The following is an 11,519-nucleotide window of genomic DNA, read 5'->3' on the forward strand; positions in this document are numbered from 1 at the left end:
TCTTCCACTGTTGATTGCCAAACACATGAAGTACTATCAATGGATAACTCATTCTTCAGTGACAGACATTTCAACCATTACTAGTGATTGAAACTAATCCTAGTCAGCAATATGTAATACCCCACATGCACACAGACCCCCCATTATTTTGTTTTGACTTTGAAAACCACCATGAAGTTTCCATAACCAAGCTTTCCTTTTATGGGTTTACTAACACAAAGTGTTGTTAAGTTTTGTGTGTATTATTGGTCTTTTACTGTGTTCCAAAAGCAATACAGAAACAAGCACTGTGAAAGTAAAACTGTTGGAACTTGGAACTACAATCCAAAACCAGAAAATTGGTATGCAAAATTATGTACTTAAAAATGACCAAGCCAAATTCTTTAATAGATGTAAATCATTTGGTACAAGAGAAAGGGCATGATTGAAAAAAAAAAAAAAAAACTCTTTAATTAAAAGAATGTACACAAGCAGAATTGAGAATTGAGAATTTCATCCCTGAATTTGTAAGTTGTAAGCACAAGTGAAAAAAAAAAAAACAAATTCTAGATATTACTAACATCATTTAGACTCCAATTGCCTCTCAAATATTCCTTGTGATTGTAAAAAATTCCAGGATTCTTCTTGAGTCTGGAAGAAATTGGATGATGGCCTTTGCATTCTAACACCACTTATGCTGTTTCTTGCTGCCATCATTTCATTGAGTGAGAGCCTTTTCTTGGGTTCAGGTCTTTGCTTTGGAGCACTGTGAGACCTTAGTTTTGCATTGAATGACTGAGTATTGGCCATGTAGTTGGGGAAATTGGAGCAAGGTCTGAAGAAAGTGTCTCCACAAACACTCTTGGCTGGTGTAGCTGGAGCATTAGCCCTCACATAGTTTGTGAAACGCGGGGTGCTATGAGCAGTGGAGAATCTACACTCATCCACGTTGTAGTACCAATCAAAATCTTGAATGTGTCTGCAATCAGGAACCGAGATTCGACCGGGGACCGGACAAGGAAGAGGGGATGAGATTGCATGGCAGGACATGTCTTCTCCACACTCAGACATTGTAGAGGTGAAGCGCCTAGACCTCGATCGAGTCTTGTATGTGTCAATTTCAACAATCTTGGGGCTCTCATCAAAACCATTCAAGGATGTTTCATAGGATGTAGGTAGCCTTTTACTGTGGAATTCACTCCTTGTTTCATCAAATCGTTCCTAAAAAGTACAAAAAGGACACAACACCAAGCAAATAAGACATTGTTTGCTGATAGATAAAATAAAATGAGTGAAGTTGGTAATCATTCAGGACTAGAAAACCAGTTTTTAATTACCACAGGTTTTCTTGCAAGAACTTCAGGTAGAAATCTGTCTTCTTTGCTCATGGAACGACGAGCTCGCTGTGTTCTAACAGCAGTTTGAGCTCTTATTAGAGCTTGCATACTGTGAAGAGTTGCAGCAGCCCTCTTTCTAACCAAATACCCTCTAACAAGAGCTTGTATCTTAACCAATCCTTTCAGTGCTCTAAGAGCCTTCCGTGCCTGAAAGTAAGCAACATAAAAGTTTAAATTAAAAGTGCTAGTATAGTAATGGAACTTAATAAAACCATGAAATTGACAAAATGTACATAAAGAATTGTCAAATATTGAAAATGGTTTAATTAAAAGAGCATCAAAATAACAAGACAAGTCAACTCTAACGTGGAGAATGGAAAGTGCAAAGGGTAGTTTGAATGACCCAAACAGAAAGTGAAAGGCACTGTTTCATTAAGAATCTAAAATAATTTTTGAGAGGAGACAAAGGAGTAGGAATCAAGCAAAACACTTCACTTAAACAAACCTAATAAAATAAATATGTCCAAGACAAGAACCAATGCAATTAACCAAACAACATTTTCAAAATGAAAGAAAGCAGACACACACACACATACATACCCACATAAACAACACCAAAATTTTGATTTGAAACATCACAAAAAGACAAGACACATACCAAGTAGCCTCTAAAAAAAGTTTGGATCTTCACAGCAGCCCATTTCTCCCTGCTTCCACTGAACAATGCCCCTCTCCCCTGGCTTGTGAGCCTCACAACAGCCACGGCCGCCTGTGCGGCGGCCACGGCGGCATCGGCAGCAGCAGCGGTGGCGGCTGCCACGGCAATTGCATGCTTGTTCTGCTCATTCTCTGTCTCAGAAATATAGGATCTGAGCCAGGTGTTGTTGTTATCAGTGGCAGGAACTGAAGAAGGTGGTGGCTTGGCAAAACTCCACCTTTTCTTCTCCTTCTTGTCAGGAGCCAATGAGCCTGAATTGTCACTGTGGTCCTTCTCCTTCTTCATCCCCAACAACCCCTTCAACCACCTGCTAGCTTTCCCCATAATAATAACTTCACACAACTTTTTCAGTCACGATCTGGAATGAGAAAACGGTGCCAAAGTTAAGCCAAACTTTGCCTCTTTTGGTTAAAGATAAAGAGGGGTTTTGCTTGTGTAAGTGAACAAGTGTAGCAACCAAGTGAAAACAGATGGTTCAATATACAAGGGACAGGTGAAAATGAAAATTCTTGGTTTTAAAAATTGGAGGGACAAAGAAACAAAAGAGGGTGTAATGTAAAGTGTAAAGAATCTAGCAGAAGAGAAGTGATGAGAGCAGGATGGTTGAAAAGATTAATAAAACGGGGTAAAATGAAAGGCATCAAACAAACAAACCTTAAAAATTATAGTGAGGGGAGCGAAAAAATGGATAAAGATGGAACATTTTTTGAAAATAAACCTCTGACAGGACCTCGTGAAGAAGTGCATTAGAGGACAAAAAGCGGTCACAGAAAGTTAGCAGAGGCTCAAATGAAATGAAAAAAAAAAACAACATTAAAATAGTAACCATTACGCTTCAAAATCTCACCCCCTCTTGAGTAAAGAGACAAGAATTACAGACAAAGCACAAAGGTGAAATCCTATGAAATAAGTGACAATAATAATCATAGGGAAAAGCCCCCCAACCCCAACACCCAAAACAAAACAAACAGCTTCTTACCTGATCTTGAATTCAAAAAAGAGAAAGAGCGCCGAATTCCCTTCCCACCCCACTCACTCCAATAACACTACCAAAGTACTACCAACAATAACCAATTCCTCTTTCTCTCTTTATCTCACTTTGCACTATGTTATTATGCTAAAAAAAATGCAATATTATTACTTTGTTGCTCTATGTATTTATCAGGTAAGGATCGAACACAAATTATACAAAAATGTAAATTTAAATTTTATTATCAATATAAGAATCTTATTAGTAAATAATTTATAAGTAATTATATAAGTACTCAGCGAGTCTTTAAGGTACGTTCCTCATGAATCCTTAGCATCCACATCACTTAAACTATTGATTATAAAAAAAATCTATCTCTCTCTAACATTCTGGAGCAACGTGTAGTACATATGAAAGATACCCACTGACAACAATCCCGTGAGCTTGGTTCAAACCGGGCATTGAGTAAAAAGGGTTCAAAGAAAGGGAGCTCTCCCTTTCTTTCACTATTACTACTACTACTATATTGCTTTATTTGAAAGAAAAAGCTGGGACTGTGAGTTAAGTTCTGTAACCGAATAAAACCACTTTAAAGGCTAAAATAAAACTTGGTAGAGCATTGATATTTGATAGTACACTCTGGTGTGTACCATTCATTAAAGGCTATTCCAACTAAAAGAGCTGCTTTGTAATAATACTAACACTACTAGGTGAAACCACCAAAACCTGCAATTTTTTTTTCTACATTACTAAATGTGGTTTAATTTAAATTAATAATATCCAGAAAAAAAAAAACATGTTATAGAGTATCATACCACTTCTAAGTACAAAATTATAAACTATTTTATGACTTTTATTTTTTCTTTTTCTTTTTTATTGAAGTTGTAAAAAAGTTTAAGATTTTTATTTTTTGACTTTGATGTCGTAAGTATTTTCATTTTTTTTATTTTTGTATTAGAAGTCATAAATTATTTACAACTTTAAAGTGATAAATAATTTTTTAAAATTAATTATTAATGAATTTATGTTTTTTTTTCATTTTTAGTTTTATTTAATATTTTTTATATTTTTATATATAATTTTATTTAACATTTTTTATTTTATTTTATTTAATATTTTTCCACTAATCATATACCTAAGAAATACTCGTTGTGTATAATTAAAGGACATAATCATAATAACTATTTATATAAGTAAATTGAAGACTGATATTATTTTTACTTTTTATTTTTATACTTGTGCTTAATTTGTATTATTTATTTTATATTAATATATTATTTTATTTTTATTTTAACAATTACTTTTATTATTAAATTACTTTCTATTGTTAATATTAAAATAATTTATCAAATAAAATTAATTAATAATATTGTATGCAATTATTAATTTACTTAATTATAACTGTAAAAATTAATTAAAAAGAATTTAATATTATTTGATAAGTTTTAATTTAATATTATTTATTAATATTAATAACAAAACATTAGTTTTATTTAAATTTAAGTTTTTTATATTATTCTTTTAATTTACAAAACAAATAATAACCCTTTAAGAAAAAATATAAAAATATATTAGATATATTAAATAAAAAATATAAAAATATTAAATAATACTAAAAATAAAAACAAACATAAATTCATTAATAATTAATTTTAAAAAATTATTTACGATTATGAAGTCCTAAATAATGTATGACTTCTAATACAAAAATAAACAAAAAAACACTTACAATTTCAAAATCGTACTAAAAAAGGTCGTAAAATAAGTTTCAACTTTATATCCAAAAGTCTTAAGATATCTATGAATTATTCCTTTTTATGTATTCATTTAAATTTTATCCTTATTATAATTTACAAGGGAAAGAAATTACATCGGTCGTGTTTAGCCAACATATCATCTTTTTTGTCCCGATAACTAATACTACTGCCCCGAATTTGGGTCTGAGATATTGCAAAAGATTTTTCAGTTTCCGTATCCTCATAGCAACAACAGTGATTCCAGAAAACACTTTCTTCTTAGCCATCATCATTCCATTGCTTACCTTCTCTGCCACACCTTTCTCTTTCTCTTCTCCAAAAAAAAAAGTGCCTTTCCAATCCACAAACCAAATCAATGCTGTATGTTTACTCCTTCAACTTCCTCTCTCTTCGGGCTACACCATAACAAAACAAAGACTCGATCTTGATCTGATTTGGATAATTAATAATTACTGGGGTGGGTTAAGATTCAAATTTTGAATTTAAATGTTTTTTTTTAAAATTAGTCACTGGCTGAATAAGGGAATACTAATACTAACCGGGTGAAGCTTAAAATGAACACAAAGACAAAATAAAACGCTAGTGTAAGGACCCATTATGGGGCTTTATCATTATATTATAATGTGACAGAATACTCTGCGATATGATAACAAACATTTTCTCCGAATATTTTGGCAGACAGTCGGAATCCTAATAAATTGAATTCAATGTGCCCTTCTGTGATTATAAGGATGGAAGAGGAAATTGAAATGCATCTAATCATCAAAGGATACTCTTTGCCACAAATTTCTTCAATGTATTATAACAGCTGCATACCTATGACTTGAGTCAGAAAGAAAGTGGAAATATTGAATAATCAGAAATATCCTTAACTGTGTTTGGTTGAGCTTCTTGAATGTGCGTTACACACTTACACGTACACCATTTTTACATCAAAATCTTAAAAATAAAAAACCATAAAAGCAACATTTAATTGCTTCAAGTGGTCGTGGATCCAACATTTTCAATCAGGAAATACAATTTTGAGGCCAGAATCACGTAAATGACGTGAAAGCTATCTCAATTCTCTAGTAGCTTCACATTTGACGTGAAAAATCACATATGTGGTGCGTTACCAAACACGCGGCAAATTAAACATGCGCAACATTATAATATTAGATAACCTTTTTGTCATGGTGCTATTTGTTGAGAATCATTTAAATATATGTTATCAAATAGTTCATATTGATAATGCAAAATTTTTGTGCAACATTGAAATACCCTGGTTCTATTTGCGTGAGAGATTGTTGGAATCTTTGGGTATAATCCGACCCCTTTTGATACATATTATATTAAAAAAATACGAAAATGAAAAGAGTTTCAAGTATAGTTTGAGTGTATCTATGTACTTTACTGTATATAGTGTGAACTGTACAAAATGGTCCCGAGTCATTGCAATGAGCATTCCGGTCTGGTTATTTTGTACGCGTTACTGGGATTCAGTGAAAGGGAAGGGAGGGACCAAGAGACTAACCAGAGTTGAGTAGGTACAATAATATTGGACCACCATTTCATTATAGTATTTGCCTTAGGTATATAAAAGAATTCCTTATGACAAACAAGTTTCTTCTTTGACTCTGCTCTTTTAGTTATGGGCTAGCTATGAGTTAGGTGGGTTCATCTCAATTCCTGAGCATCTTTGAGCCCAAAAATACCTTTCTACAGAAGTACAGCCCAACTTGTTTCACAATGCATTTAAAAATTGAAGTCATTCTAATCTATACACTTTAGGGGGCATGTGGATTTTATTTATATTTTGTATTAAAGTCTTAGTTAATGAAAAAGATCCATTTGTGTTCACATGTGTAAGAATAACATTAGTGTTTTGTTAACTTTAAATTTTAAAATGATTTAACGTTACTTTTGGTTCATTATGTTTTGATTTGTTACATTATGTATTAAAAGTTTTATTTTGTCCTTTATGTTTTCAAAATGCATAATTTTGATCATTTTTTCAAAATTTTTGTTAGAAATGTTATTGTTTTAAATTTTAAAATAGTTAAGCTGACATAGTGATGACTAAAAATGGTCAATATCTTTTTATTTAAAAAATTAAAAATCACTAAGTAAATGAAGAAAAAACATATTTGAAACCACAAATAACAACAACTTTCACTCTCGTATTATTAATATTATCATTACTATTATTATTATTATTATTCAATTCAATCATTTAATAACAATAACAATTTCATTCATCAATTATTTTCAATCACAATTGGTAAGGGTTCATTCTCCTTTCGTTGCTCTACCTCTCGCTGTCGACCCAAAATAATTGTCATCCTACCCTCGCTTTCGTCTCTGCCACAACCTCCATACATGGTTGAAATTGCCGCCTCACCTAACGACAACAACCGTCTCATTGTTTCCTCTCTTTGCGTTACTCGTCTTCGCTCGGCTAGTTGTAAATGTCAAATGAAAAATCTTTTACTTGTTCGACTCAATCTTACGCGAAAGTGAAGGTCTTGCTCACAAACCTCACAAAGAGTCACGTGACTTCCGTGTTCAGATAATGGTGGTTTTTAGCCGTCACTGTGTATAGTCAATCATTTTAAAAGACTTAATGTTACTTTTGATCCATTATATTTCACTTTGACACATTAAGTTTAAAAAGTTTTATTATGGTTCTTTATACTTTAGTAATGTATCATTTTGGTTATTTTTTTTAATTTTAAGTTAATAGAACACTAATGTTTCTAATGGAAAATTGAAAAAATGACTAAAACAATATATTTCGAAAACATAACCAAAATAAAAATTTTAAAACTTAATATACTAAAGCGAAACAATTGTGAAATATAATGAATCAAAAGTGACCTTAAATCTAAAAAATAATATTATTTCAAAGTCATTAATGAAAGAAGGGCAACACAGGGAACAAAAATACTACATTACAGCAATGGTTTAGGTAAGACATAATTTGTCTAGTTATGATATCATTGACGAAATTTAATTAGTTAATTACAACAATGATAAAATGAGATTGGAATAGCCTTTTTAGTATGGGTTCAAATTTGGGTAGCTACTTAGTTCCTCTACATACTTATTATATTAGCCAAGGGTCACATGTCACTCTACAATGTGTGATAAACATGGTATTAGAATTTGGATTGAGTACGGTGGTTATTTCACTTTAAATTTTGAAATAATTGTTTTTGTTCTTGATAAGATGAGTAAATTTTGGATTTGGTCATTCTAAATTGTTTTCTTTAATTTTTATACCTCCAAAATTTGAATTAATTGTTTTTAGTCTATAATATTCATTTTACGATAAACTAATAATGTATTTTTATTGCTCCACAAAATTTAGGAGTCATTTGTTGACATGTAGAATGATCGCATGATCTTTTGTTAGACATAAATAGTTAACTGAGGTCATATAATAATAAGGACCAAAAGTAATTGAATTCAAATTTTAATGGATGAAATTCTTAAAAAAAATAAAGCATTTTTATGAGGACAAATACAAAATTTTGGCCAAAAACATATTTAACCATGATTTCATTTATGCAAAAAAAAATAATTGGATTTTTACATCTTTCATCCTCTTATGAGAGATAAGATTGTGAACAATGTAGATGGTAGACAGATTGTCATAGAATGGAGGTTGATCCAAGATGATGTACAAATATATGTCAAGAGGAATCAAAACTATTAAATTAACCTATGTAAGGTTATTCAACGCATAATATAGCTATTATATTGTGAATAAGCTACCAAAAATATTGCTTGTATGTATGTAACAAGATAATATAAGGTTGAATAACCTGCCAAAAATATTTGTTTTTGAAAGAAATGCAACCAGATAATACATTTTTTAAGCATAAGTAACTATTAAATTTCATTTGTTGAAATATAAATACGAGATAAAATTTGATATCAATTATTATATAAGTGAGATTAAAATTCATAAATCTAAATTTTATGATTCATAAATTTTTATAATACTAGATAAAATAAAATAAATATTTTTGTTTTAGATTTGAAAAAATTAAGGAAGAACATAAGGTTTGTTACTCAGTACAAAAAATAATTATATTACGAAGATATAAAAACACCCCCCGGTATGTATTTTTATTTTTATAAATAAACAAAAGAAATTTAACCATTATCTTTCTCCCCAATTTTCATCTCCATCCAAAAACAATATAAAAAACACCTTATTTGTCTTCTATTAATTTCTTATTTACCTTTTTTTCTCTCTTATTTCTGTTATACATTCAAATAAAGTATTAACAAGTAATATCAATTTGATGACATACCTATTGGTTTTGTCTCGTTGTTGTAGAAAAAATATATATAAAACAAAAAGCTGGATTAACAAGTTGTTTTTACGTGACAAATGTTCTTGAAGCCAACCTCTTGACTCTTGTGTTGGCGTGTTTATAGCTGGGCTTATCTCTGAACTTGATTCCAACCCGTGTATTTAGCGTTGGGTCTAGTATTGTATTTGAACAAAAAATATAAACGTCTCACAATTTGAACATATTGGGTAAATGACACTGAACTATTTTTTATTTATTAAATATACTATTGCATTTCATTCATCACCATAACTTCAACACAAGGAATCCATTATTACAAGTATAGACACTGAACTAATAAAGATCAATACTTCATCACGTGTGTATCTGACTTTGTTACTTTTCTAAATAATAATAATAATAAATTTCATTATGAGTATTGTTTTCTATGATAAAATATAAAATTAAATACACAAAATAAATGCATTTAAAACGTTAATTTTGGATCTACTTCTCAATGTAAAACCAAATATGAGAATAATCACTTATCTTTTTTTTTGGGTAAACTTTTTTAAAAAACACTTTTAATAGAAAAAAAATGAACGAGTTTCTCCTTAATATTACAATTCACTCATATAACTAATTTTTATAATAATAAAAATATGATGAAGGGTAAGAGGGTGTGAATGGTAGGGTGGAGATGGCATCAGGTTGGGCGGTAACTGGTATGGTGACGGGAGAGTCTATATTGAAGTAAGAAAGTTTTGTTATATTATATTATGAGAGATATGAGTCTAATTTAATTGATTGAATAAGTGTGTAAGGGTTATAAATTTTTAAATACCATGTTTAATTTCTACCAATCAAAATATTATGGGATGGAGAGTTATGTGTAACTATGCGAGAGTTTGTTCATGGATATGGTTAAAGTGGAAATTATGCTGCTGAATTTAGTAAGGTGCAATTGTTGTGATCAATTCATATGGAAGCATAATACTGGAAAGTATTTTAAAAGAATGTACTTTGTTTAAAAACATGTCAATTTATTATATCTGGTGTACGTTGTACCGGGATTAATTGGGTAACAGCTTATTGATTCTGATATTGGTGATGTGGTTAGTGGGTACATCAAGCTCTATCTTTTGTACTACTTGTACCAGTTTGGGTTCCTCATAAATAAAATGTTGCTGTATTTGGCTTTCAGAAATAAAAAATAAAAAAGTCTCTTATCTAACTTTTAAAAAAGTTGAACTGCAATTAATTTTAATTTATAGGAAAACTTAATTTATTTTACTTTCTTCTTTTATAAATTTTCATGTAAAAAATAATCTCAAACAAGACTATTTCCAAGAGTAACTCAAACAGGCCTTTAAAATCATGTCAAATAATTTTAATGTGATTTTGAATTTAAGGTAAATCTAAAAGACACAAAAAAATATCAATTTTTTTTAAACAGTAGGATATATATACTCTCATCCTATTCTTTAAACAGTCCATGGCTCATTACATATATGCACATTTGTTTCTTAAATTAGCTGCAGCTTTTTTTCTATTCAGTGGAAATAAATAACAAGGAGAGGAGATTATATTATCTCAAGCTATCCTTCAAAAGAAGGGTATCTAAAACAGGAGAAATAATATGCAAAATAGAAAATGGACTCCTATATATCCAAAACACCCTGACGATCGAGCTAGGTGATCAGCAACATAGTTACATTGTTTACCCAGCTTTTGTTTGAAGGTTTATATTTATTCTGGGCAATATTGAGATGGATATATAACATTTTTACTTTTTATTTTCTAAAAACATTTTTTTGAAAAATTATTAAAAATTAATAATTTTTAATAAATTTCAATCTATCACATGAATCAATCACAAGAAGAATGTATGAGAGATAACATTTTTAAATTTGTTTTTAAAGAATGATCATTCAAACATTATGATGATAATTAACAAGTAATAATTGGTTAGTCTTAAAAAAATGTAATAAGTGGTTGGTTACAGTGAATAGTACGTGTGAGAAAAAAAATGATATTTTTATTTAAGGCATGTTTGAGTACTGTTTTGAAAATCATTTTTCAGTTTTTAAAAATTTAAAAATCTGTTTGATTGGTAAATTTTGTCAAATTGTTTTCTAAAACTCTTTTCAAATTTTAATCCTAAATAGTTCTCGGTTTTTTTCAAAAATTTAAAAATTTGTTTGATTGGTAAATTTTGTAAACTTGAATTATATTTGACAAAACTAGGTGAAAGTATTTTCATCTTTTAAGGATATATTTATACTTTTTCGCTATTAAATTTTTGTATTTTCATTTTTTAAAATTGTATTTGTTAATGAATTATACAATTAAGAACAAAAGTAATTATTTATTCATTTTCTTTATCTTTAAAGTGGATTAGTGAGATTTGTGAAATTCTCTCTCCTAGAAGGAATATGCGTCAAAGGAATTCTCTGTCTTAGATATATTTCTGTG

The 11,519-nt window shown here is 29.9% G+C and overlaps 1 protein-coding gene across 1 annotated transcript; it reads right to left on the minus strand.

Moving 5' to 3' along the window:
* Positions 1 to 421: 421 nt before the first annotated feature.
* LOC114423619 (protein IQ-DOMAIN 14-like) lies at positions 422 to 2,794 on the minus strand. The gene is made up of 3 exons (XM_028390444.1): positions 1,975 to 2,794; positions 1,317 to 1,523; positions 422 to 1,200 (listed from the first exon to the last, which is right to left on the minus strand). The coding sequence occupies exons 1-3, from the start codon at positions 2,356 to 2,358 to the stop codon at positions 562 to 564; spliced, it is 1,230 nt and encodes a 409-aa protein (XP_028246245.1). The 5' UTR covers positions 2,359 to 2,794; the 3' UTR covers positions 422 to 561.
* Positions 2,795 to 11,519: the final 8,725 nt, after the last annotated feature.

This window comes from Glycine soja, chromosome 8 (genome assembly GCF_004193775.1).
Source record: "Glycine soja cultivar W05 chromosome 8, ASM419377v2, whole genome shotgun sequence".
Classification (NCBI taxonomy): Eukaryota; Viridiplantae; Streptophyta; class Magnoliopsida; order Fabales; family Fabaceae; genus Glycine; species Glycine soja.

What these genes read in the sequence shown, in the direction of transcription:
- LOC114423619 (XM_028390444.1), bottom strand. Translation starts at nt 2,358, where the DNA reads ATGGGGAAAGCTAGCAGGTGGTTGAAGGGGTTGTTGGGGATGAAGAAG. An exon ending in CTTTTTTTAGAGGCTACTTG is followed by an intron (nt 1,524 to 1,974) that starts GTATGTGTCTTG and finishes GCTTACTTTCAG; the next exon opens with GCACGGAAGGCTCTTAGAGC. An exon ending in TTCTTGCAAGAAAACCTGTG is followed by an intron (nt 1,201 to 1,316) that starts GTAATTAAAAAC and finishes TGTACTTTTTAG; the next exon opens with GAACGATTTGATGAAACAAG.